The sequence below is a fragment of the Stigmatopora argus genome, chromosome 5 (genome assembly GCF_051989625.1).
Source record: "Stigmatopora argus isolate UIUO_Sarg chromosome 5, RoL_Sarg_1.0, whole genome shotgun sequence".
Taxonomy (NCBI): Eukaryota; Metazoa; Chordata; class Actinopteri; order Syngnathiformes; family Syngnathidae; genus Stigmatopora; species Stigmatopora argus.
Window position 1 is genome coordinate 8,190,066 of NC_135391.1, and position 26,125 is coordinate 8,216,190.

The following is a 26,125-nucleotide window of genomic DNA, read 5'->3' on the forward strand; positions in this document are numbered from 1 at the left end:
CTACCATTACTTAATTAAAAGGGGACCGGTTAAAAAAATGACATTATATACTTGAAACCAAAGCGGATGCATGTGGTGCGTTAGATTCTTTTACCCAAGCGAGCTTTTTAATTCGTTATCGAAACATATTCAACAAAAATGCTTTTCAGTGACAGGAAGATAAATGTCTTTATTAAGTATGAGGGCAGGCTTGCAAAAGTTTACTCCTGCGTTTTGTGTCCCCTCGCGATGGAGACAAGCACCGCCCCTTCGCGCTGCCCGTTAACTTCCTGAAAGGCAGTAGCGCCCCCTAGGCCACGCCTCCCTCTATCAAGGAAGGGCGCATCCCGGATAGGACAGAAAAGCTAGCTGGCTAGCTTCTCTCAATACAACCATGGCTGTAAACCTTAGCAAAAACGGGGCCGCGTTAACAGCGGCCTACAAAGAAGTCGTTAATGAAAAATCCGATACCAACTGGTAAGGATCTGCAAATTACACACCAAAACTTTGAGGTGTAAGACGGAGACATCGTTTTTTTTCATGCGCTTTGATATTGGCTAACATGGGAGCTGGTCAGTCGGGAAGTCACGTTAAGTTGTCTGCTGCGTTCATCGAATGTCTCTCCTTTTTGATCGCACCATGTATTCATCTTTTCATCATCGTGAATTTGTATTTCTTAACATGTGCTGGCAATAGTTTTGTCCATTTTTGCACAGATGCTGCATTACCTCAAATTCTATCATCCATTATTTTAATAGTTAATATTTTAATATTCAAGCCATGCAACAGCTGTTGAAATGCTTGGGCATTTTTGTAAAATAATGTTTCTTCACCTCCCCTCTTAAGTATTGAATTGAAAACGAGTAAGGTACTTCCTGGTTAAGTAAGGATGTGGAAATTTTGACAAACTTTCATTTTATTGTATTTTGAGTTTAACAATTCATTCCCTGAAATTCTGTTTTGTTTATATCAAATGCCCTTAAAATATTTATTTTTAATAGTTACTTCTCAGGGATTCAGAAATTTAATGGATGATTTGCAATTTTAGTGTTTTTTTTTAATAGATGCAGGATGTGGTAGGATTTCTTTTAGCAATCTTATGACGTGTAATTTACTATGAGGTGCAATCGCCTTGTAAAAAAATGTCACATTGATTAAAATTAATATTTAAGGGTATCCAGTGGAAAATTGACATATCAATAATTGATTTGTGGAAATGTTTAGCCCCCTCAAGTCTAGGTCTGCTTAAGGAAATTTTGAATTCTCTGGGGAATTATTCTCGAATAAAACTATGTTGTACAAGTGACTGTTTTTAAAATTGCAGTTAAGAGAGCACGACGAGTGCAAAAAATAAAATTATTGCTCCCAGGAGTATTTTAAATTAAGGAGATGATTATTTCAATTAAGCGCACAGAAACATGTCCTTGAAAGGATTTGGCTTATTCACGCACAGACCATTTGTAGCCTTCATGAAATACAACTATCAAGAGGAGCAACATTACTGTAATATTTTTTCCCTAACTCTCCTCCTTCAGGGCCTTATTCACTTACGAAGGAAACAGCAATGACATCCGCCTGGCAGAAAAAGGAGGTGAGTAATTGGTCATGTCGTTATCAAGCTTTTGGAATCTCAACACAACAACATCAAATGTGTGTTGGAATGTCACTTGTCAGCATGCTACCATAGCACTGGAAGATCAGCACAAAGCAACCGCTTGCATGTGCTGTCTCAACCCTTCATTTGCAAAGGGAAAAATGTTCTCTGTTATACAAGCAACCACAGCAGCCTTTTGACTATTCCCACAATGTTTGTCTATCAGATGGAGGACTGGAGGAACTGGTGGAAGAGTTAAACAGTGGAAAAATCATGTATGCATTCTGTCGGGTCGAAGATCCGAACTCTGGTCTTCCTAAATATGTCCTCATCAACTGGGTTAGTAATGCACTCCACCTTAATGTATTTGCTTACTCTTGCCAGTAAACGTGTCATTAAGAACTAATTGTTTGTGCCACAGACGGGGGAAGGAGTCAAAGATGCCAGGAAAGGACTTTGTGCAAATCATGTGAGCTCCATGGCAAACTTTCTTAAGGTAACGAGCACTCATTTCAATATGCTTTTGACTTTTCTCCCACCATCTGTTTGTGTTTAAAACCTGCTGAATTGCACATTGTTAATCTTTGGAGGACGACACCAAGAAAAGAACATTCATCAAAGATGCATGCAACTGTGGAAAAAGGCTCAGTTGGAGCAGTTTCTGTGTCATACATCGTATATTATAGAAGCAACCGCATGGCAGACTTGGCAGTGAATGGAACTTTAATTTGAATGTGTTTTAGGGGGCCCATGTAACAGTAAATGCCCGTGCCGAGGAGGATGTTGAACCTGAGGTGATCATGCAGAAAGTGGCCAAAGCGTCAGGGGCCAACTATAACTTCCACAAAGAAACCTCCAGCCGCTTCCAAGACAGTGGCCCTCAGGGTCCCGTGGTACGTCTTATTCGCCACTCATGCAATGTTTTGTTACTTGCAAAATGGACATAGTTGCAAGAAACACGACCCATTATCCTGAGGTAAACACCAAGAAAACCAAGTCCATTTCAAACTAGGTTTTGCTCTCTCTTTTAAGCCCATATAGACGAACATCATTTTTGATGAGGTTTGAGCAATGTGATATTTTTCCTTGATAACTGATTTAAATATGATGCAAATATTAGTTGAAATTTAAAGTCTTTTTTTTCCATCAAAGGCTTGGAGTTGAACGAATTTTGATTTGCTGTCAATTATTTAGTTGTTTAGGTTTTAACGGGATAAACATGGGCATTCATTTTAATTTATGCCCTTGATTATCTGTCAGCACTTTGCAATAGTGTTTAACAGCTTTGGCCATCTGTGTACAATTCCAAATTCCGTCTCGCCTCACGGCGTTTGATGTGAATGGTTATTTTTCTGAATGTGCTCTAATGTTCGGGATCCATTACAAACTGTTTTTCTTCGATCATGTCTTCCTACTAACTGATGTTAGTTGTTCTTTTTACAGGGCTCTGTGTACCAGAAAACCAATGCTATGTCAGAGATCAGAAAGACCAACAAGGACACTTTCTGGGCCCAGGCTGAGGTACGCTTGGGTTTTCACCGTATATCATTTGGATTTAGTTTTAATGGTCACTGCAATTACACTAATAGCCATCTGTCATTTTTTGTCGCCAAGAAAGAGGAGGAGAGACGTCGCCAGGAGGAACGGCGCAGGGCAGATGAAGAGCGCCAGCATCTGGAGAAAGAGAGGAAAGATAGGGAAGTCAAAGAGGCAGTACAGAGGGACAAACGGGACAAGGAAAGGGCTGTTCAAATTGAGGAACAAAAGTAGGTGGTGATAACTAAACCAGTCTGGAATGACTGCCTGAAATGTGACTGGTCTGATTTGAGCCTTGGTTTGATAGGAAGTACCAGCAGCAGCAGGAGGCTGAGAGCAAAGAGAAAGAGAAACAACGCTGGGTGAGTGTCATATAGAATTAGCATGTGTTTTTTTTTCAGGCAAAAATTATAAGGGAAACATAAAAAAGCTAACTTTTAATGTGACCACCATCAGGAGCAGCAGGATCAGATGGAGACAGCTCAGAAGAAAGCAGGCAGGCCAGAGGAATCTGTGGAAAAGGCCAATGTGAGTCCCCTTTCATCAACATTGTCTATATCAACTATTCTCGAGACATCTCAACCCTGTATGTGTCCTGTTTCTTTCGTCCAAAAAAATGCCATTACATCATGATACCCAAATGCAATGTTTAACGTTTATTTCACTGTGTTAGCACACTTTTAGTATCAATTTTGTACTATAAAGCACTTTGAACTCTGTGCTTTATAATCCGATGTGGCTCATTTATGGATTTATATAGGATTAGACATACCTGGATATCCTTCATCGCCAATAGCACTAGAAGACTTAATAAAAAATAACCTTTAATGTTGTTTTTGTTTATTTTATTGAAGTTGTGTCTTCACATAAATTTAGACTGAGTTGTTAATTAACGATGTATATCCGCAATATAACGTTATAGGTTCCATTAGACATTGTTTTCAGTGTAAGTTTTTCTTAGCAGTTAGTTTCTAATGAGCTGATGTGTTTTGTGGTAGGAGGCGGCTTCACTCATCTCTCAACGAACCACAAACCCCAGAGACATGTTCAAGCAGAGAGAAAGAGGAATGACAAGTGATTCAAATGTGCCCTCTGGTGCCCCTCCCAGCCCCCAACCAGGTAATTCCCACCCTCCAACACACAGTGCCACCGCTGTAAATATTGGCCGGTCCTACATTTGTCTAAACTCCGCCCTCTTTAGTGCTATATCTGTCCATGATCACACTTAACCTGTTTGTCTGTCTCCATTGTGTCTCCACCGTTCTTTTCTCCCCTCCTCCATCTGTGCATGCCTTGGACTCCATGTGGGGGCGCTTTACTCAGGGCGCCTGCATAGTCCTTTTCTGTCTAAGAATGAAAACGAGCAGGCTGAACCCCCTCAGCGTCAAGTGTCCCCGGTGCCGACAGGCCCCCCCTCACCTGTCCCTGTTGCAGGTGTGAGCCTACACACACACAGACACACCACTCAACATATCTTGTGACTGATCAAAATTAATGTTTCCCAAACTTTTATTGAGCCAAGGCACATGTTTTACATTAGGAAAATCCCACTCGCAAAGCAAAACAATTTTGCTTGTTTCGTGTGAAATCTGCCTTTTTTTTTGCTAACTATGCATCAGCTGTCCTTATTAATGAATTGTGAAGGGTGAGCCATCAATTGAGACACAACTTTTTTTTATTTTCAAATTCGGTGTTCAGCTGTTTTTTGTTTTTTTGCTCAACTTTCCAAAACATTCCCCTTCAAATTTGAGGAAGCTCAATTTCTTAGAAATCTGATAAAATGCACAATGAACAAGAGACAACTTTTCTATGAAGCTATTTTGCTTTTCAGGATTTAGTCATTTCATGTCATCATTTCACTTCCAATCTAATCATTTTTGTTCACATTGAATTGATCATGCCTGCTACTTGTATTGGTTTCCATCCTGTGTGTACACGCATGTCTGTGCTTGTGTTTTTGCGTGATAAGAGCCCGATGTGGATGATGGAAAGTCTAGGTGTGAGTATGATGAGCAGAAGGCAGCCCCCGAGGAGCAATTGAAAGGTGGGGCATCGCCTTAAGCCTTTCATGGACCAAGTTACCCTCTCATTGGGTTAATTTGAAACATGATTTGCTATCATAGCTCATTCCCTTCGGCCATTCTGGCTATATACTCAACAGCAGCCACCTGCTGCCATCTATCGGAAGACAAAAGCATGACTAGGCTTCTTTATTTTCTTTCAACAGAGGAAGAGCCAGTTGCATGCCCTACTGTTCAGGAGCCTAAAAATGAGGATCCCCCGCAGGTGATTATTTTTTTTCCTTGTTGTAAAAACTGATATTTCTGGGACACAAATGATGGACAATCTCTTGACAGGTTGAGGAGAACAATTATGAGGTGACTGCTGAGGAGACGCAAGATCGAGGAGTCTGTGCTCGGGCCTTATATGATTATGAGGCTGGTAAATACATTTTTATTATGGTTGTATAGTCAATAGAGGTTCTAAGGTAGATCTCTTTTTTTTTACACACACATTCCAAAAACATAATAATGTACTAGGTTCATTGAAAACTGTGCCAACGTGTGAGTAGGTTTGCTCAATTTACAAAGCGGATTCCCAAAAATCCAATTGTGAATATTTCTGAATGCAATAATGTGAGGTGAAGGCTTCAATATTGGCCCACATTTGTCATGTGTTCGACATCATTGCATTCAGTTTCTATTCACAATTTGAATAGCGTCCCAACTTTTTTATTTTTATTTTCCGCTCAATTGTGTGTGTACTGTGTAGCGTTTCTAGAATTTCTCAGTAATATAAGTGACTCTTTGCTTCCTAGCCGACGATACAGAAATCTCCTTCGACCCTGATGAAATCATCACCGGGATCGAGATGATAGATGAGGGATGGTGGCGAGGCTACGGGCCCAACGGCCACTTTGGCATGTTTCCGGCCAATTATGTCGAGCTCGTATAATCCGCCACTGACTGAGCTGCTCCAGATCATGGACCAATACAATAAGTGTACATTTAACTTAAAGGCCTGGACATTACCAATTGACCATTTCAAAGCAGCTCCATGAATAAGTTCATGTTGTAAGCACGTTAAGTCACCTCTACCACTTTACCTGTAAATGTGATGAGCCTTAGTTTGAATCTTGAAATCTTCTGAGCATACACAGTACTTAAGTCGGCATTCCTCACAAATTGACTCATGTATCTCACATCATTTCATTATTAGTTGCAGTAGCATCGTCTGCAGGTGGTGGGAAAAAATGTGGTACTAGTTGAATTTACCCCTCTTGTTCATTTTGTTTTCGCAAGACCAAATGTCCCATTTCATGTGAATTTCAACAGATCATGTATGAGTTTCAATTTGTGTATTGGATTGGATATGAATTTTGGTATTTTTTTTGCTTTGTTTTTCTTAATGTTGGTTGCCTTTATGAACTGAGTAAATTTCCCTCCCTTGGTCCTTATATTTGAAAGTATTCAACTTTTTCTCAGTGCACTGAGGATAGTTTTAATCGTGAGATTACCGTGAAATTGATAGTGAATATAATAAAAAGAAACTCTTTGACATTTTCCAGAAGGGCATAGTTGTTTGATCTTGAAATGTCATTCTAGTTTTTGAAAATATTGTTCGTCATCAGTTGACCAAATGACGCATCCTGTCTCGTTATGCAGTTTGCCAGAGTCTATTGTAATCCAGCCTTTATAATAAAATGAATAAATCCCTTTTGTGGTCCGCTCTTTTCACACTCAAAAACATTTCAATGGGAGAATTGTAAGGGATTTCCAGAGTTTAAACAGGAACTCGATGTAAAGGCAACATAATTTCAATCAGTTTCCTGGGCTGAAATGGATTGGATTGGATAACTTTATTCATCCCGCATTCGGGAAATTTTGTTGTCACAGTAGCAAGAGGGTGAGGATGCAGGAATAGGAAAGGCATTTAGGACATAAATAGATAGTGCCGTGGAGGAATTTATGCACTTCATTTGTAAGTTTCATTTCATTGTAAGAAAAGCTTTTTTCACCTCTTACATGCTTGGTTAATAGAGGCATGGTGAAATGCTAATGTTTGGGAGCAACAATTATTTTTGGAGTTCACACTGGGTGTACAGATAGGCAAAGTGTAATGAAGCTGAAATTAGAAATGTGTTTATATATGCACCCAATCTATACTATGATTGAAATAATTCATTGTGAGACATCTCATGTAAACAATTTGATTGAAAAAAACTCCAGCACAATGTTGTGAGGCTAAGCGGTACGGAAAATAATGGAATGAATAATCAAACTCAGTTCAGGGCAATGGCACAAGCACAAAATGACCATTTGGAAAACAACACTAAATTCTCATTTTGTCTCAAAACGGGTGGAAATATTATGAGTAATGCACAGACCGTGTGTCATTGTGAACTCTGGTTGTCTTAAAGGAATGACACAAGTAAAGATATTAGTAAGAAGAGGGGGATCACATTGTGTGTGATGTGTCAACCAATGAATGTGTGCAGCATTTTCGACGCCTTATGTTAGGGCAAGTTAAACTCCAGTCACAAAAGGATCTCGTTGGATGTCGTCCTCCAAAGATGGGTGAGAATCCATTTAATTGTCTAGAGTTTGATATAGTTATTTTAGTTTTGACCACAATGTTGAGATGGTCGATGAAAGTCATTCATGGGCCATAAAACTATATTTTTAGACAAACAAACAAAAGGTCATTTTCAATTTGTTAATTGGTTCAGATATACTTTAAATAAACAGTAAAGTAGAAGTGATACATTTGGAATACAACTCTCAGCGAAGAAATAGAGAAGTCAGGGGTTATATTGAAAGCTGAATACAAATTTGAAGCCGCAGCACAGGAAGCAAGCCATCTCAAAAGGAGTATGTTGGTTTTACGCACAAAACGATACAGTGGTTGACGACCTGAGAACAGCAGACACCTCAGACTAAACAGACTCATTTATTTGGAAATGTAAGTTATTGATTTTCTTTCCTCTTTAAAACAAGCCTGTTTTTAAATGGATATTTTCATTTGGGCTAAATATTGTAATACAAACCTCTTAAACTAGAAAGATCAGCAAAACATTGACTTTGTGATGGACACTAGAAAAATGCATAACAATGTAGTAAAGCTGTTAGTAATTGTTTTATTTTCAGGTCACTTTCAAAACAATAGGAAATACAGTCATCAGTAGGCTTTGAAAAAATATATAGATATTTCAATGACCTCTAACTTTTCAAATGCGGTGAAGACTCAGTTAGTAGTTTAGCGCAATTTAGTACAATGATAACACTACTATTTGCCAATAAAAACCAATACAGATTTAGCTTATGTGGGAGGTCTCATGGGATCTGGGTGCAGGTGTAACTAATATTGTGGTTCCAGATTAAAACAATGTACAGTGTAATGTGCATATCACAATATCCTCCAGTCATGTGCAAGTGTGAGTTTTCATGAGTGGGAAGTGGTTTGCTACCTGTGGTTTCACATTAGAATCCGGGGACAATATGTTCACATAATCATATGTTAGAATATCGTGCCAACTGAATTATCGTTAACTTTGTGGTTCAGCTAATGAGGACCAGAGTTTGACGGTGGCGAGTGAAGAAGACATGGAGACATCGGGCGAGGTGAGAGGAACCGCCGATAAAACGTCGATTGGCCTGCAAGTTTCACTCTGAGCTATTTTCATCTGTTACAGTTAAATGTGTGACTGCAGACATGACTCCACACAGACGCACTCTCGTTTCCCTTTTTGTCGAATTTCATAAGGAGTGCAAATTTGAAGCGCTCTAGTGCACGTCTTTCAGATAAGCTTGTGAAATGAGTAAGAAGGATCGCATGATTTTTTTTGGAAGGTGCATATTTGACCTCTGGACAGGAACTGCACATTTTGTTCTGGTAATTAAGAACAAGCACTGATGTGAGAAATACAGAATAGTTCATCAAATTTTCTCAGGTCTCAGGTCTCTTCGCCTTTACTTTACTATTGTCACTAAAACGTAGCATCCTAAAATTTTAAATTAATTCTAAACATGATATTGAGTATCACTGTTACTGCCAATTTGGAACAATTATAAACACAAAAAGCAAAACAGTAAGATTGAAACAGCATTTGTATTTATAGTATTTTCTTTATATTGACCAGTACAAATTTAAAAATATTGAAAGGCACTTTTGAAATTAAGAAAAAATCTTCGCATGAACTTACTTGGACAGGGTTCCACATAAATTAAATCTGAACATATTAAAGAACCAGAGATGGAATTGGGTTCTTCTCTGCTAAGGATAATTACCTCTACTGTATTTTTGGATTATTCTTTCACTATTATATCTTTTTTACCAATACATGGAAATTGAAAAAAAAAAGAAAAATATGATGTATACACATTTCATATACACAATCATCTAGTCTAGGTTGGGTGTAACATCACGCCTTCATTCAGTTCTACAAAAACAAAAGGTGTCAAAAAAGTTCAAATGATAAAAATATGTGTTAATGGTGTGTGTGTTGATATTCATGCCTGTACTGGCAGCTCTTTGGTACAGCATCACTGAGAATTGGAGAACAAAACCACAAAAAATGATGTTCTTACGACATGTACAGCAGAAGTCAAATTTTGATTTGGTGAGAACTTTCATTTCGCCTCAATAAAGACTGCATGAATGCATAAATAAACGGAAAAGCTGGAAGAGCGGTGCCGAGCAGATAAAGGGTGACTCAGTTGGGGCTCGCCTGGAGGTCCGCACCTTCACTATTACTCACTTTGCTGGCCGACTTCTCGGAACCAGGAACCACAGAGAGGAACTAGATTCAACATGAAACCACCTTGAGCTGTTTGTTATAGAACGACTGCTATTACATTCATTTTTTTTCAGGGGAAAAAGCATATAAATGTATTGAGTCAAATGAGTGTTTTTTTTTAAACTTTCAATCTATTCAAAGTGAGATTTCATGTTTGAATTTTTGTGATGACTCATTATGATCCTTTACAAAGTCGAAAAGTGTTTACACCAGCCAGATTTGACCGGTAACAATAGTTCACACTCAACGTCATGTGAACATGAAGTACTTTTAATAGCAGGTTCTCTTCTTCAACACACCGCTCAACTTCTCTAAATTAGGCACTTTTGTGCAAAGACTCACTGTTTCATTTCTGCATGCTTGCAAACAGCTAATTGTGACTTTGTCGACTTTGAAACATCGGAAAGGTGTCAAAGGTGCAATAACCATTTGGGAAATGTTATTCATTGTTTATCACATTTTCTAGAGGACTTTAAATATTTCAGTTTGCTAAAAAGAAACAAGGGCAGACTTGCATTCCGGCCACTTTCTTTGTAAATAAGATGTGCTGAGATGATGGATGGACCTCCTAATAAAGTATTTATTTTATTTTTTGACTAGGCTTCTCAACCAGTCACTGAATTGCATGACAATTGCAAGGATGGGTTGCGACTCAGCTCGCTGCATATTGACGAGAAGTCCTTTGTATCAAGTCTTCACTCCTTCATGAAGGAACGGGGGTCTCCCATTGAAAGAATCCCACATTTGGGCTTCAAGCAGAGTGAGTATTTGGCTGCTTAAGCCTAATAAGTTGTAATCAATTTCGCTTAATTTTGACTTGTGCCTTTGTTATCCTGCCAGTTGACCTTTGGATGATCTTCAAAACAGTTGAAAAATTGGGAGGATATAATTCGGTAAGTAAATCAACTTCATGTAACTATTCATTATTTGTTGCTGGTGCAGGTGATTGATATTTGTCAAATGGAACAGATACTACAAAAAGATCAATAAAAAGGCACAATGTTGGGACACAGAAAATCTTTTTTTTAAACTCTTACAACAACAAAATGTTTGCATTTTTAAATGTCTAGTGTTACAAAGTGACATTGTCAACAGGTGACAATGCGCCGCCTGTGGAAAAAAGTATACGATGAACTGGGAGGGAGTCCCGGAAGCACCAGTGCTGCAACTTGTACTCGCAGACACTACGAGAGGTAGAGCCCTTCCTTCATCTCTTCACGTATCAATCCATACTTGGACTTACAATTTGCCTCATGTTGCAGGCTGGTGTTGCCCTATGAAAGACACCTAAAAGGAGAAGATGATCAGCCTCTGCCTCTCAGCAAGCCCAGGAAGCCTTATAAGCGTTCTTCAGAGGAGAAGACCAACAAAGCTGAGTGGAAAGGGAAAAGGAGCAAGTCGGAGAAAGATTCCGAGGTATGACATCACGCTGGATAAAACCGGCTTCCTGCGTTGATTATTCCAATTTAAAACCATATTCTTTTGCAGAGACTGCTTTCGGAGGCTGCTCTTCAGATAAAAGCAGCCATGTTTCCCAGTTGCGCTCTCTGGTCTGGCACCCCCGACAGGCAGGAGCCACAAGGGCCAAGCCCCCCTGACCTTTACGCATATTCCCACCTGCTGCGCGGCCCGGCAGCAAGGCCTTGGCCGGGGAACATCTCCTCAGCAGTCGGAGTGGTCATCTCTCCTCTGGAGAAGAAGAAGCGTGTGGCTCAGGCTAGTCTTCGAGCAAGCCCGCAAGTTGAGGGGAGAGACAGGCCTTCTGTTATCCGCCGCTCCACGTCTCCGGCTTCCGGCAGCCACGAGTGCGAGTCCTCGGAAAGCTCGCCGCGCCCGCTCTCTTCCAGCTCCTTCTCCTCCAGGAGCGGATCCCCAGCCTCCATCGCATCAGAGGATGATAATAACAGTGCAATGAACTCCGACTTGCCGCCTAATTGTTACCTCCAAAATAATACACCAATGACAGATTTGTCAAAAGATCAAGCAGTAGAGCGTAAAAACAAAGATCAAGTCAAGCCCTTAGCTCGTGATAGCAAGTTCAAAGTTCCATGCAAAGGCCTTGAGCATCCTTTTCGTTCACTTACCAAATTGAAATCTGACCGGGTCTCATCGTCTTCCTCCAGTTTCACCAAAGTTCCAACAAAATCTGCACAGCTTTTGCGGCCCGCTCCAATCCGGCCGAGCCACAGGATCCAATATTTGACGCATAACTGCAAATATTTTAAAGACATCCATCCGTACTCCTGGCCTTTGGAAACATTGAGGGCAATGCCAGCAAAGTTTCTTCCCGCCCAGCAGAGGTTAAGCCACGAGCAGTCTCATAACATCTCAGGTAGAGACTCTCTTCGACGGAGCACGTCGCAACAGCCGGTGCTCCTCCCCAGAATGAGAATACCTCAATCCCAGCTCACGTATCGCCATTTTCCTGTCAGCGCAGTTCACTCCGCTCTCGTCTACCAGAACCCCTACCCCATCCCTTTGTGGGCTCATGCTTACACGACCCCCAGCGTGACCTCGTTTTTTACTCGAGAACAAATGTGATTTCTTACATTTATCTCCATCTGCTTGCAAGCTATGCTTATGGGTTTTTATGACTTTTTAAAAAATGAATTTCAAAACCGTTTGACTTTGTGCTATTACAATAAATGATGAATCTTTCTTCATCTATATATGGCATTTATGCCAAATGAACAAAAGGAACAAGAACAAAAAGGAACTCTTTTAGTGCGTCAATTTTGAATGTTCCAGATATGAATTGTAAGGCATAAGTCATTGTTTCAATATAAAGGAAATACTTTCTGTGATGTTTTTGTTTGGCAGTGGACGATGATATTTTTTGCTGAAAAATGTGTGTATTACCTGAATAACGGCAAATGCCACAATTTTGATCCAGAAATAAATTATTCAATCTATAGTCTACAGCAATTTTTCCTCACTTGCCACAGCCTTATGCATATCATGTCAGATTTTAAATGTGAGAGGCAGATATAGTGCACACACCCATTTATCTACAATTGTGACAAATGTAAAAGAGTTTAATGAATGTACGTTAGATGGCGGTAATGCGCCTAACTATTAGGTGCAAAGCGCAGTAAAATATGAGAAAGAAGAAGCCTTTGTTTTGGTTTTAAGAATCGTAGACTGCGAGCGAAAACTAACTCAACATCTCGCGAGAACAGCAGGCGCTGTGGCGCGAATGAACAAGTGCCTTTTTGTCGCTTTAATATTAGCTAGGATAGCCTTCCCTTGCTAGCGTTCAGATTCCTTATTCAAGCCGATCACATACGTTTTGCCTTTAGAATAGCTCCCTTTTGTGGACTTAGAGTAAATATAATGTCGGAATCGCTGTTTGACAACGACGCCAGCCGAGAAGAATGTCAAGAGGATGACATGACCCCTGCTGATTTGATCGCCAAACTGGAAGAAGTAAATAACTTTTTGTCACATCATGAATAAAAGTGCCTGATTTATAACACGACTGTCTATTGCAGGCTTGGCTAAATGAAAAGTTTTCACCGGAGTTGTTGCCCAACCAGTCTGAAGTGGTGGAGTGTGTCATGGAGCAACTCGCACACATGGTACATTGACAGGCACAAATACTTTTAAAGAATAGAATAACAACAACACGGAGACGATCCTTATAAATGTAACCTTTAATCGATGTTGCATCAGTTTCCGGATTACATTGTGTCAAAAGACTCAGCGCTGTAACTATGGTAACCAGTGTCCACTCCAGTTCAAAGTCCAAATCTATATCCAACGTGACCGTGTTTAGTTTGCACACTCGAGAATGACTTTGTTGAAGATTGCAACATATTATAATCGATCAACTTCATTTACACATTCGAGGTTCAGGTGTAAACAAACCCTAAAAACAGTAACACACAGGATTATTACATTGGTATAAACACATTCGTTAAATCCTTTTGACTGCGTGAAGCTTTAATATAGTGTAGCAAATAGTAATATCAAGGTACTCAAATTGATATTATATTGATATGGATACTCATTAACAAACGTGATTCTAATTTTATTGTGAGACTCTCTTCCAGTCCAATTGATGTTTTCTCCTTCATTATTATGATTTTTTTTGGTGGTGCGACATATTGTAGCAAATTATCACCTGAAATATACAGTACCCAAATTGTTTTGGGGGAAAAATGTTTGAAAAGTCATTTAAAAGTACTATTACGTATAAGTGTAAAAATCCTGATCTAAACGTCACTGAATTTGCCATTAATCAGAGGAAATTTTAAAAGTGGTCAATGTGTCCTTTAGTGGTGCGATAGACTTTGACAACTAATAAACAAATATTTCTTTAATTGTTTAATTATTTATAAACAATTTATTTTCCTAAAGAATGTTCAAATGGTCCTTTATGCCTCAGAACAGTGATTTCTGTAGTTCTTGTTAAAATATCTTTGTAACTAATCAAAATAAGTCTAAGAATAATAAAAATGGGCAAGGACAATTATTCATCCCCATATCGGCTTTCTATGATTTGATTTGGGTTTTTTTTTCAATCCATTTGAGGAGGTTGTAGGTGACAATAATGGAACAAGTTTTGAAATGATCTTGATCATTTTTATGTCCACAGTCTGTTAACGTATTGTATTGTCCAGTTGGTTAATTTGTCCCTTCCTTACACTAGGAAGCAAACCTGCAGAGGGTGAAGAAAGGCGACGCCAAGGCCAGCATCCACCGCATGGAGATTGACCGCATCCGCTTTGTGCTGTGCAGCTACCTGCGTTCGCGTCTTCAGAAGGTCAGGCAGTTCATCAATGATAGTGCACCTCAGAGTTGGTTCATAAAGTTTGACAGCATGGCCTTGTGTTTGTTTGGCTTTAGATTGAAAAGTTCTTTCCTCATGTGCTTGAGAAAGAAAAGTCTCGCAGTGATGGAGAACCATCTCTGCTCTCACCTGAGGAGTTTGCCTTTGCCAAGGAGTAAGCAACCTATATATTCAACTACAGTGGAACTTGTAAAGTACATCCATCCATGTTCTAGATTGTATCCAATTAACGCGCAATAATAGATATACTATACCATAGTTTTGTTTAGGGATCCGAAATCGGGCCCTATCGTGTCTTTTTCAGAGGACCGGAATTGGGTAATTATCTATAAGTATAATGCAAAAATGTAGAGATATATGGACTATGAGTTGTTTCAGTGTGTAGTACTAATGTTTAAATGGTGCTTTATGTTGAGTAACAGATACATTAAACGTTTTTAATTTTTGAAAAACTAAAGTTGGGCCTGATAGTTCTACCTTGACTTTTAAGTATTTTAGTATTTGCTACATGGGATAAAAACATTGACTGCTGCGGGCTTACTATACTACTTACTATAAATGTGACTTATATTAGTGCCTGTGACATTCATACGTTGATGTTTCCTACATCCTTTTTACATGACAAAAATAGTTTTAAAATATCTTCCCAGAAAGCATTCTGTTGGGGTTGAATTTCTTGGTATGTCTGTCTGCGTACGTTGTGCAGGTATGCTGCAAACACAGAAAGTCACTTAAAGTCGGTGGCACTGAGTCACATGCCCCCCATCCTGCAGACACTTGACATGCTCAAAGCAGGTGCAGTCCTCTCAACACCACACTGAAGTTGCAGATTCGCTTGAATACTGATTCTATTCATTCTGATTGACACACAGTTCCGGCGCCCTGCCTAGACTCCTTTGTGTTCCTGAGGGTGAAAGAGAGACAAGAAAACATTTTAGTGGAGCCCGAAACGGACGATCAGAGGTATTTATCATTTCCAAACCTCTCAGAACTTAATTATTAATGATTGTTTCATGATATCAGTATCACTACTGATGAGCTAATCTCTTGTCCCAGAGAATACGTGGTGGATCTTGAAGAGGGCTCTCAGCATCTCATGCGCTATCGAACCATTGCACCACTTATTTCAAGTGGAGCTGCGCAGTTGATTTAAATGTCAAGGTAAATAAGCCTCAAGTCCACGCTGGCCCTCCAGCTCATGCAAACGCTTGCCTTTTTCCCTGCATATCTTATGTAAGCAACTCCTTTGTACTGTCATCTGGATTATTTTTAGCCCTGAGATTTATTCAGTTATAGTTTCTTGGCAACACTTTGAGAATGTGTTCTAATTAGGGCAATGCAGTATACTCTTGTTTTTCATATTTGCCTCACAGTTTGGATGTTCAAGGTTCAAACTTGTTTCATGTTTGCATTGTGGTGCCCCCCATGCCTTGGTTTTCTACATTCCCAACACATTTTGACTAAAATTCAGCCAGGATGGGATGCAGCAAAGTCACAATCCTAACAAGGAATGGACGATGGATAAATGTTCTAAGGTGGACTTGCATGTTATAGAAGGCTGCTAATAAAGAGTGTATTTTGTGTCTTTCAGGTTCTTGTTTCTCCTCTGGATTTTTTGGTCTTAAAAAAGCAGCAGGCGCTTTATCATGTCTCGGCACAACTCAAAACGCGTGCTCACCACGTGATTCGTGACCCACTAATGGCCCATACACATGGAGGCAAGCATAATCTCTTAATATTGATTCCGGTTATTGCGTCCGAATGATGAAGTGGATTGGAGAGTTTCTGTGCAGCATTTAAAGCCTTCCAAGGTAAACTTACCATGGTGTTTACTAGTCCAAAGTACAAATACGGCACATTTGTGAGAGTTTGTTTTGACTGTTTTAAATGGCATAGTCTCATGCTGTTATTATTCCCATCATATGCAGTTTGATTGCAGTTTTATGATTTTTTTAAGTTATGTATTGTCTGTATCACAAAGGTGACTTGCCTTTTTTGTCTGGTTTCTAATGTTATTTTCTGTAGTCAATCAAATTGATTGAATAAATGCAAATTTCATCATACTTTTTTTTCTTCCAAATCTTTTCACATCAACAAACAACTGAGTTGAAAACCATATTTTTGAGGTGCGGCGCGTTGAATACATTTGTGTGTTTTTGTCATTTTTTTCCCACTAAACTCTGTCTTAGCAAGTCTTTACTGCAACAAAATTGTTGTAATAGTCCAGTTATGTAATTTGCAGCAAGAGCAATTTCATCGGGTGCACTCGCTCTAATTGCCAAATAATTAGACGCGATAAGGCAGCAGATCTTATTAAACTGAAATGAAAGTAATTACCGTTCTAATAAATTAATGCCCTAATCATGAACGGTCATATTATTCATCATGCCAAATGTTGACTCTTAACATGAAGATTGATTGTGCTTTTTTCCCCATCCAATCACCTTCAGATTCTGCTCACTAGCTTTAGGTTTTATGGTCTTTTAACTTTCTCTTGCAATTAACTAAAGGCTCAGGTTAGCCGCCATGGAAATGTTTATTTTCGTCCAACCATCTCAGCACGTGCTAGTTGGTGGCTGCCGCACACTTTCACCCACTTACTGCAGTCATGGCTAGCTGACACGTTAGATGACAGACATGCTGTGAGTGGTTTGTAACCCTGCGTCACACATGCCAACATGGTCTCACACAACCATCCCTTAAGGACATGAGCCAGCCGGAAGAGTGCTGCATTTTACAGATGACCGTGGTGGCTCCTTTACCACATCCCCAGCAACTCTTTATAAGGGGGGTGGGCATGATTAAAATTTATGATGGGATCTGGAATATCCTTTTTAAGGTCAATGTTCTAGAACACTGCGCTCATCAGTGGTCATGAAAATCATCAATTTCGTGACAGTGCAATATTGACTGAACGATACAAAATTTGCTGATAGCCTTCATTAGCCCAATTTAATTTAAAGGTTTTCAATTGATTAAATACTATATTATGTTAACACAATCAATTGCATTTAACTTAAGCCGTAACAAATGTGGAGTAAGTATGACATTTTGACAACATTAAATACAATTGAATTAAAAAGAACATTCATTTTAACCAAATATTATGTGACAATGTTGATTGTCGCTTTGTGCTTCACTTGATTTGATTGGATCGCTGCTTAACCAATTCATGTACTGATTGTGATCAATGTATAGTAACACCCCTTCTCCTTAGTAAGACAAAAAAATCGGAAATTATTGTCTTGAACGATGAACTAGACTAGTACACTCAACATTTATTTGATATAAGTCTTAACTCATTGGCTGCAATATTTGTCCAATTCATTTTAACTGAGTTCTAGCAGTGGATGATCATGTTTCAATGCCACTGACGCTATCGATTTTCCATCCATCTTAAACTGGGTGGGGCTAGCAGCAATAAAGGCAATGTTTTTACCATACTAGTAATGTACTTGTTCGTTTTCTTTAGTCATGGAAAAAAATGATCCTAGCAAGTGTTAGTGGTGATAAATGAGGACACTGTGCACACAAATTTATGACTGACACTCAAATGCAGAATTCAGTCACAGGCATAGGCCAAACATTTCTCACTTGAATGTAACACCTCAGTGGCAGTTAGTGCAACATTGTTAGGGGAAAGAAGAGCACCTCCAACAAAGTGGTCAGTGGAACAGAGGGGGCGGAGTACAGGAAGATAGCTGGGAAAGTATAAATAGAAGGTCACATAGGACTGCTGTGCTTGAGGGGAGCACACGCACCTCGCAGGATCACTGGCTGTCCACCATTTTGTAAGTAAAATAGGATGTGGTTAAATTCTGTGTTTACTAAAGCCGTACTCAGGTTTTTCCTCTTGTTCTAGCCGTGTTCGCGCACATGGGTACTCTGAATCCTTCACACTGCACCTCCAACATGGAGACCTCTGGCACAGCGTAAGGCCTTAATGTGGATGATATGCATGCACTTGTGAAAGTGGGAATGCAAGTCATTTGGAGTGCTTTCATCTGATTGCATGTAAAGGAAACCTACATCAAAGCCTTATCCCTTTTTTTTCTCTCCCTCTTCAGTTTCCTACCCCTTTTTGGCCTTGGTTCAATGGCACAGTCAGCGGGACTGGTAGAGATTGCGGTCAGGCTGTGTTTGAACCAACGTAAACAATTGTGTCCTCATGTTTGGGTGCCCATCCTGAAACCTCTGCGACCTTGTCTCCGCTCTGCACTTCCAAAACACGACTCAGCTGTCATCTTGAACCAGACACTGGTAGGTTTCCTTGAAGAATTGGATTTCGATGACGAAGATATTGTGGCCCCAGTCAAGAACAAGCGTGTGGTTTTCGCGGACTCCAAGGGGCACTCTCTGGCAGACGTGCGAATCTTTTCCGACGAAGAAGACCATTCCGACCTGGAACCCCTGCCTTCCCTGCAGGGTCTCGTCAGTCCGACCGAAGCCAGTTACAGCTGCACGGTCAGCACCTGCTGCCCAGGAACACAGCTCACGCTCGGCTTTCCGCAGCCCTCTGCGAATTTCCAAGCCTTTCGTGCCAAGCTTGCTGAGAACAAAATCACCCTGGAGAACTGCACGGTCACCGAGCAAGCCCTCAGAGGCACCGTCCGAGTCCAAAACATCAGCTTCCAAAAAGATGTGTGTGTGCGTATCACCTTTGACTCTTGGCAGAGCTACAGTGATGAGCCCTGCACGTACTTGGAGCAGCGCTTTGGAGGGCCACAAACCGACATCTTTGAGTTTGACATAGACATCCCCAAAGTACTCGATGCAAAGAAGAAAATTGAATTCTGCTTAAGATATTCACCAATAGGGCAGCGTAATACTTTTTGGGACAACAACGATGGGCAGAACTACGCAATCGAAGTGTGTGTGAGCTCACATCTTTGTCCTAGATAGCTGGCGGACCTTCCGTTTATCCCCTCGAGGCGCCTTGGCTAAACCGCAAGGTCGGAAAATGTAATTGCAGATAATATTATGCAAAGCAAAAATGATTATTTTGTCTTAATTCGTTGTGCTTCTGTATTTCTTTACTGTCATTTTATAATTATGTATATAGTATAGTGTAGGTTTGTAATAAAAAAAACTCTTATAATCATTAGTTTTCTCTGGACATCAGTCTTTTATTTGTGTGAGTCCACACTAAACCATTGTATATATTATTTTTAGTTTTAGGAAGACCATTGAAGAACAGAATGTGGGATTCTGTTTACTTTGGGCATATCTGGGATTCACAAATAGGTCACAGATTATCGTCAGGGACAAATCCAGGCCCCAAAGCGGGAAGCAAGGTAATCTTAGCTAAGGCCTGTTGAGATAAACTATCTGACTGATGATAACATGAGGTTTTGCACACCCATCATCTGTAACTGGTAACTGGAAAAATGTCTAGTCTAGTCTGATCTCTTGAAACACAATATTCAGACAAAGAAAGGACTCGCAAAGTTAGACTAAGACAGGCTACACTTTTGGGTAATTCACAAAAATAGCAGTATGTGTAGGCTGGACCCAATCTATCACTTCATATTTTTCTATTGCTGCCAGCGCAACATGATTTTATAGGGGCCCCTTGCTTCAAAACAAGATGCGGCGTATGATATGAAACAAGTCATTAAATGGAGCCGACTATGAGAGCTACAATGACAGGACTCTGGCTGCAGGGTAGCAACATGAGATGAGAATGAAATGATAGGGAAAGGTCAAACGGGGAAGCCAACATTGTCAAGGTGCCTGTTGCTACTCAAAATTACTATTTTCACTATTACTATACATTATTTAGTTCTGCTTCTCCCTTGAGACCTTAGTGAGCTCGAGGCAAACCCAACTAACTAAAAAAATGCTGTAGATGAACAATTTTTCATCAGTTTTTCTGCCTCTGGTCAATTAATAGTCTTCAATTTTATCTAAAATGTCTATTTCTGGAGTACAGAAATTGGAGCTGGATTATACACTTAAAAAGCATGCTAATTCCACAGAGGAAGGTTAAGAAATATATCCAAAAATCTGTGAGGCAAACATTAAGACCAGTAGGATATCTTTTATATTTTGAATAGAAATACAAAGTAAGCACCTGAAATGTCTGCACCATTTTTACCATCACAATACGCCACTTGCTAAAAAATACAAAATACTACCTTCAAGAAACCAGGGATTACATGTAGTCTTTTACACAGCGCTGAATAGAAATACATTTTCAAGATGCCCATGACGGACATCTGTGAGATAAGATTTCTATTCTAGCCTGGAAGGGAGAAGCAAAGGCAACATGCACACTCCCGTCAAGTGTTTTTCTGCGAGTTTTGGCCGACACGATGAGCTGTGCGTAATCCGCCTCAGCGGCCCACACTGATGTTACACACTTTGCAGCTCGGGTCTTTCTTGGCATTGGCGGTGGTCAAACTCATGAGCTGGTGGTGTCCACTGATTTGCTCCACGGTGCCCTGATCCAAACTGACCGGCTCTGTGAAAAGCACCTCGAGGATGACGTCGCTGGCATGGCAGTACAGCGGCTCCTCGCCGAGCCTCTGGGGTGCAGTGTACGTCAGGAAGGGGTTATTGGCCAAGTCTAGCATGGGGAGGTGGCTTCTGCAGAAGTGGTCCCTCTCTGTGCCCACGGGGGCCAGCACCAGAACCACGTAGTGGTAGGCTGTGTACATACAATAGAAGTCTGCAAAGTACAGGGAGATGTTGGGGTTAAGCAGCTGTCCTGCCGGGATCTGGAAGCGCAGGGGACCGTAAGGAGAGTCTTTTGGGGGGAGTCCTGTATCGAACTCGGTGTTGCAGCTAAAGAAGACCCCCTGCAGTTTGCCATTTATAGGAGAACCATGACTCCCGCTCGTGTCTTTAAGGGCAGGATGCATCATACCTGCGGACCCCTTCCTAAACAATCAACCAGAGAAAGCATATTATTTCTGTCCGTATTGTCCCCTTAATCGTTCTCATTTTCATGCCCGACCTACCTGACGCAGTCAAAGTAATCTGGATGCTGATTACGATAAAACACGGAAAATTTCAGAAGCCTTCCTGCAGAGCCTTTGGCCTTGTCGAGAAGCTGCTGAAGATGTTCTATAGCGTAGTCTGCAATTTTAAAAGGAACATAATAATTATTTCCAAACTCTGCCCTGCTTTCAAATGCAAATGAACCCCAAGACAGTAGCTTTTTATGACTATTTTTATGTAACCTCTCAGGGTGTACCTACATTAGCATGACTTGAACCATCAGATGCCTCACCTCCTGTGCAGAACTCCACCACTTGGCTCCACTCCGACACGAGGTATTCGCCATCAGTCTGTCGAATTGCAGTCTGCACGGCCACGCAGTACTCCGTGCAGGGGCTGAGGAACCAGTGTCCACGAACAGCCATGGGTAGGGGCACAGCCTTTGCCACCAGCTTGGTTGGTACATCCTGAAGGACGCGCTTTCGTTGATTAGCATTTCAAATGACATTTTACTGGCTTTGCACATCACGCTTTTCCCTCTGTAGGATTTGCATTATTGCCGTGATATTGCTTTTAAACCCAAGCAGCTGTAAACGAAGAGACGCTTAATCTTTGTTTTGGCCAAAGTGTCGAAGAAGCGCCGCCAAATACTCGAGAGGCTCACATAGCCATGGTAACATGATGATGTAACTTTTTTTGCTCTTTTATCCACTTGTACAAAAATTCCTAATCCGTTGTCACTTTAAAAAAGAAATGGTTGAAAAAGTTGTGCGTGAGCCTGATTGCTAAATGAGTAAATTATTACATTATCGTACAAGGTGGTTAGAATATTTGAATCGTATCAAAGCAATAGTTAACATTATACATTGGAAACATGTGCTTTAGTTCCTGGTGTTTTGATCATCAATTGTTTAGAAATTAGAATACATAACCAATTTTTTTGTGGGTGTTAGGCTTAGTCAGAATTCACATTAAAAACACTTCTGTGTCTTGCTGACTTTGTGATTAGATAATGTACTTGTTCCTAAAATGAGTTAATCATGTGCATTAGTGGTAATTACCACAATAACCGGTCGATGATGTTAGTTAAAATAATAATAATTATAATAATAATAAAAGAACACATGAGTCAGAGCCCCAGAGCTGTTGAGTCACACGCTTATTTCCCCTTTTGCTTCAATTGGAACAGACTGAAAGGGCACAACTGCGCTTGCTGGGCTTAGATTAGTGCAGAATTTCTGTTAACCTTACCAGACCCTTTTGAGTGGATTGCTTATTTAAGGCTTTTGCGATCATCTGTGAGAAGTTTTAATGAAGGCAGACAGTTAATAGACAGAGCCACAGGCTGATCCTTGGTTGACTCACCCTGTGTTTAAAGCGGTTGGGATCTCTGCATTCTTTGCGGCTCAGGTCAATGAAGAAGTGTGTGGCTCTGGACGTGTCCTCGGGGGTCATATCCCACACGATGCGGAACGAATCACACGTCACCTCACATATTTGGATGTTACAAGGGGTGGCGAGAGGGGTGTCCATTTCTGTCAGAGGATAAAACAGGAGATTTGAAAGCCACATGACAGCCTATCCTTTTTGAAAACTCTTCCATTAAAATCACAGGCACTTGCCAAGCATAATCTTTTGAGCCTTGTGAATATCTTAATGTGCAAATAACCAAGCTCTATATATAGAGATTGCGTAGATGCAAATAAATATGCTATTTTCTTATGCAATAGGGAACTTCACGCACGAGTTAGATTCTTATCCATGATCTGATGAGTCATTAATTCACTGCTTGTTAACGAATTTCACCAAACATTATATTCATTTATCTTCTTCTTAATCGTATTACATCAGACCAAGTCATTTTTTTAGCAATACATAATGATAAATAATTTGGGAATATAAGATTAAAAACCATCTATCTGAATCAATTTGTTAAGCAATTCACTCAATTTCTTTGTTGTATGAAAGACTTAGTAAATATGTTAAACTGAAATATGGGACGGTAACTTCAGAGAATCGTTATGGATATGAAGGATTAAATGGAAATACGAAGAAAAGGAACAAAAAATAACACTTGGCGATTATCTCTAAAGCAGAGACAAATTAAACTTTCCTTCATGACCTCTCTTTTCCCTTCTATTTGGTGGCCTTATCTGACATTTCCCATCATTATGCTACGTACATGAGACCCTCCCCGATGACTCTCAACTCCTGGAAGACACCCAGTAACCATATGTCAACAGCATCCTTCCATTTTCTCAATTATAAAACAGCATAACACTAACCCATATACGTACTACATAGTACACACACCTCTGCTGTACCGTCAACCTTCCTTTTATATCCCGCAAGCTTTTCCAAAAGATTGCAATAATTACACGATGGCTGCAATGTTTAACACGATTATTGGTGTGCATGAAGTGATATTATTATTACTAAGCAGATGAAAATAAATTTGATAGAGAATAAATACAATAAATAAATTAAAAACAGCTCTAAAAATGGGTCAGTTTTGTTCCTAGTGTTTTTGTAATGCAACTTTAATACAGTGATTATGTCAAACAATTAAATTCAAAAGTGGACCTATTGATTCGTGTATTTTCTCTCACAACCCTCAGGAAAATCTAAGCGTGGGGAAGGTGATGAATCACTATTGGTCACACTTCAGCCATTTGATCCACACTACTGCACAAAGCCTTGAGTAGGAGAATAGGCTCAGCCACTTTTTGATAGGTGTTTGATTTGATGTCTGCCTTACTTCTCTGCAGCCGAGCACATTCCTTTTTTTTTTAGTTCATCCAGCCACTCCGTCCCTCTAGCGCTCTGCGTTATGCATATGTGAGCCTAAAATAACCTCAGTAGCCGTTCAGGATGGATGCAAGCCTAACATGCTCACTGTGCTGCATTAAACATGGACAAAAATGCTTTCATGAGCTTCTTAAAAAAAATAAAACACAGAGAGACAAAATATGCATTGCAGGAGTAGGAGATGAAATTATCTTTAAAAAACAAACATCAAATTAAAACAGAGAGAGAGACAAAAAATGCATTGTGGGATTATAGAAGTCTGCTGAGGTGTTGGCCAGACCTTCTCTCACGGACAGGCTGCAGTAGCTCATTCAAGCCTGTGAATTGTGAAACGCGCGCTTTAGCCGGTCCACACTGGAGCCCGAGGAAAAAGACCATTGCACGCGTGTTTCCACAACAGTTTTTGCTCATTTCTCACTGTTAAAGTTTCTTTCAGGAACAGAAAGTGGGCCAACTCTCGCAGAACACTCATCAAAGCCTGCTGTCTGCGCATATTACACTGGCAGAACCAGTACACGTGAGCACAGTTCAAATGCAGGTTTCCAAATCACTCACACATCCCAGTTGCCCTCATTTGTGCATCAGTCTGTGAAAAAAAGAGCCAATTTTCTCTGCTGCAGCGTTAACGGTAATAGCCAGTTGCTCCAAATCAGGCTATTTGGGTCTGTCTGATGGCTGTGTCGGAAAAACAACTCATTAGTTTAATTATTTGTGTGTGAACCAGCCTCAGATAAATACCAGAAAACACACAGATGCAGCACGAGTAGAGATGCCGCATTCATAGAATACTCTAAGCTCCATCAATGCCAGATCAAAGCATTGTCTTTTGCTTCTTCTGCGATTGTTTGCTGCAGCTGGGTTACATTTGCACGACTTGTTTAATGCTCCAGTTTATTCATGCATTTCACCCATGTCGCCTATTAATGCTCGCCGCAAGCATCATTATAGATGGAAGTATTATCCTTAGTTCCATTTTGAATTGAAACAAAAGCTATATGGATATGTTTGTCATGTTATATTGCTGTGTTTTTGCGTTGTTTATTTATAACCCACGTGATTGTACGCATGCGGAGACTGTTTGTTTGAAACTCATTATTCCTGCTGGGTTGCTCTAAAATGACAGCAAAGTTTGATTTGGGAAGAAAAACTCAAAGGATGGAATCTATATTGTTTTATTTGTAATGACAAGATTGCCAAATCTAATGGTAAAAGTGTCACTATACACAATTGGAGTAAACATTATGAAAACATTATTAAGCTTACAGAAGCTGGAACAAACAGAAAATACTGAAATCCTCATTTTAAAAAAAGCAAAAAATGGTCCTCCAGTGCTGACAAACTGGTGCAAATAGCACCCATCAAAGAATAATGACAATAATTGGACAACATCTCAATCAACATGAAAACCTAATCTGGTACCATAGCGCAACATCTGAAGGAAAATCAGTAGCTATTTTTCCAATCTCAAATTTGCTTGAATAGTAGAAAATAAATCCTTACTTGTACAATGTCTTATACCGGGACTGAAGATTTTACTCGCTGTTTCCCTGCTTCCGTGTCTTTATATGCAGCAGCCTCTGATAGATTGCCTTGGGAAACTAATTTGGAGGTACAACGAATATACTAGATCCTCTCTCTCTTGCTCGTACTCTCCGTCTGTTTCATCTGTGTGTGTGTG

General features: G+C 40.1%; 5 protein-coding genes across 8 annotated transcripts; 4 read left to right on the forward strand and 1 right to left on the reverse strand.

Moving 5' to 3' along the window:
- The first annotated feature begins 283 nt into the window (after window positions 1-283).
- Window positions 284-6,825, forward strand: dbnlb (drebrin-like b). 3 transcript variants are annotated; one of them, XM_077601383.1, is made up of 15 exons: window positions 285-456; window positions 1,515-1,570; window positions 1,800-1,912; window positions 1,995-2,069; window positions 2,317-2,466; window positions 3,017-3,094; window positions 3,188-3,339; window positions 3,417-3,471; window positions 3,566-3,637; window positions 4,108-4,228; window positions 4,433-4,543; window positions 5,079-5,153; window positions 5,337-5,395; window positions 5,467-5,551; window positions 5,928-6,825. In XM_077601383.1, exons 1-15 carry the CDS (start codon window positions 374-376, stop codon window positions 6,062-6,064), a joined length of 1,422 nt encoding a protein of 473 aa, XP_077457509.1. In that variant the 5' UTR covers window positions 285-373; the 3' UTR covers window positions 6,065-6,825. The 3 variants fall into 3 exon arrangements, with proteins under 3 accessions (XP_077457510.1, XP_077457509.1, XP_077457513.1); XM_077601384.1 differs by lacking the exon at window positions 5,079-5,153 and having other exon boundaries at window positions 284-456; XM_077601387.1 differs by lacking the exons at window positions 4,433-4,543; window positions 5,079-5,153.
- Window positions 6,826-7,599: 774 nt separating this feature from the next.
- Window positions 7,600-12,817, forward strand: arid5a (AT-rich interactive domain 5A). 2 transcript variants are annotated; one of them, XM_077601108.1, is made up of 7 exons: window positions 7,600-7,686; window positions 8,672-8,730; window positions 10,506-10,665; window positions 10,746-10,798; window positions 11,001-11,098; window positions 11,168-11,321; window positions 11,394-12,817. In XM_077601108.1, exons 1-7 carry the CDS (start codon window positions 7,623-7,625, stop codon window positions 12,444-12,446), a joined length of 1,641 nt encoding a protein of 546 aa, XP_077457234.1. In that variant the 5' UTR covers window positions 7,600-7,622; the 3' UTR covers window positions 12,447-12,817. The 2 variants fall into 2 exon arrangements, with proteins under 2 accessions (XP_077457234.1, XP_077457235.1); XM_077601109.1 differs by lacking the exon at window positions 7,600-7,686 and adding an exon at window positions 7,883-8,071.
- A 212-nt stretch (window positions 12,818-13,029) lies between these two features.
- Window positions 13,030-16,760, forward strand: gins4 (GINS complex subunit 4 (Sld5 homolog)). Its single transcript, XM_077600911.1, has 8 exons — window positions 13,030-13,331; window positions 13,397-13,483; window positions 14,557-14,670; window positions 14,754-14,851; window positions 15,404-15,492; window positions 15,570-15,660; window positions 15,754-15,858; window positions 16,289-16,760. Exons 1-7 carry the CDS (start codon window positions 13,239-13,241, stop codon window positions 15,848-15,850), a joined length of 669 nt encoding a protein of 222 aa, XP_077457037.1. The 5' UTR covers window positions 13,030-13,238; the 3' UTR covers window positions 15,851-15,858; window positions 16,289-16,760.
- A 1,634-nt stretch (window positions 16,761-18,394) lies between these two features.
- Window positions 18,395-19,801, forward strand: ppp1r3c2b (protein phosphatase 1 regulatory subunit 3C2, duplicate b). The gene is made up of 3 exons (XM_077601375.1): window positions 18,395-18,488; window positions 18,560-18,629; window positions 18,765-19,801. Exons 2-3 carry the CDS (start codon window positions 18,574-18,576, stop codon window positions 19,597-19,599), a joined length of 891 nt encoding a protein of 296 aa, XP_077457501.1. The 5' UTR covers window positions 18,395-18,488; window positions 18,560-18,573; the 3' UTR covers window positions 19,600-19,801.
- phyhip (phytanoyl-CoA 2-hydroxylase interacting protein) lies at window positions 19,799-26,106 on the reverse strand. Its single transcript, XM_077601373.1, has 5 exons — window positions 25,948-26,106; window positions 23,005-23,174; window positions 21,932-22,106; window positions 21,660-21,777; window positions 19,799-21,579 (listed from the first exon to the last, which is right to left on the reverse strand). The coding sequence occupies exons 2-5, from the start codon at window positions 23,170-23,172 to the stop codon at window positions 21,033-21,035; spliced, it is 1,008 nt and encodes a 335-aa protein (XP_077457499.1). The 5' UTR covers window positions 23,173-23,174; window positions 25,948-26,106; the 3' UTR covers window positions 19,799-21,032.
- Between the last annotated feature and the right edge of the window lie 19 nt (window positions 26,107-26,125).

Excerpts from the sequence above, each read along its gene's own strand:
- gins4 (XM_077600911.1), top strand. The coding sequence starts at position 13,239 with ATGTCGGAATCGCTGTTTGACAACGACGCCAGCCGAGAAGAATGTCAA. Across the intron at positions 14,671-14,753 it reads TGCGTTCGCGTCTTCAGAAG|ATTGAAAAGTTCTTTCCTCA; the intron begins GTCAGGCAGTTC and ends GTTTGGCTTTAG. Across the intron at positions 15,493-15,569 it reads ACTTGACATGCTCAAAGCAG|TTCCGGCGCCCTGCCTAGAC; the intron begins GTGCAGTCCTCT and ends ATTGACACACAG.
- ppp1r3c2b (XM_077601375.1), top strand. The coding sequence starts at position 18,574 with ATGGGTACTCTGAATCCTTCACACTGCACCTCCAACATGGAGACCTCT. Across the intron at positions 18,630-18,764 it reads ATGGAGACCTCTGGCACAGC|TTTCCTACCCCTTTTTGGCC; the intron begins GTAAGGCCTTAA and ends CTCCCTCTTCAG.
- dbnlb (XM_077601383.1), top strand. The coding sequence starts at position 374 with ATGGCTGTAAACCTTAGCAAAAACGGGGCCGCGTTAACAGCGGCCTAC. Across the intron at positions 3,472-3,565 it reads AGAAAGAGAAACAACGCTGG|GAGCAGCAGGATCAGATGGA; the intron begins GTGAGTGTCATA and ends GACCACCATCAG. Across the intron at positions 5,396-5,466 it reads AAAATGAGGATCCCCCGCAG|GTTGAGGAGAACAATTATGA; the intron begins GTGATTATTTTT and ends ATCTCTTGACAG.
- phyhip (XM_077601373.1), bottom strand. The coding sequence starts at position 23,172 with ATGGACACCCCTCTCGCCACCCCTTGTAACATCCAAATATGTGAGGTG. Across the intron at positions 21,778-21,931 it reads GGTGGAGTTCTGCACAGGAG|ACTACGCTATAGAACATCTT; the intron begins GTGAGGCATCTG and ends TTAAAATTGCAG. Across the intron at positions 21,580-21,659 it reads GATTACTTTGACTGCGTCAG|GAAGGGGTCCGCAGGTATGA; the intron begins GTAGGTCGGGCA and ends TTGATTGTTTAG.
- arid5a (XM_077601108.1), top strand. The coding sequence starts at position 7,623 with ATGTTAGGGCAAGTTAAACTCCAGTCACAAAAGGATCTCGTTGGATGT. Across the intron at positions 7,687-8,671 it reads ATGTCGTCCTCCAAAGATGG|CTAATGAGGACCAGAGTTTG; the intron begins GTGAGAATCCAT and ends TTTGTGGTTCAG. Across the intron at positions 11,099-11,167 it reads ACTCGCAGACACTACGAGAG|GCTGGTGTTGCCCTATGAAA; the intron begins GTAGAGCCCTTC and ends CTCATGTTGCAG.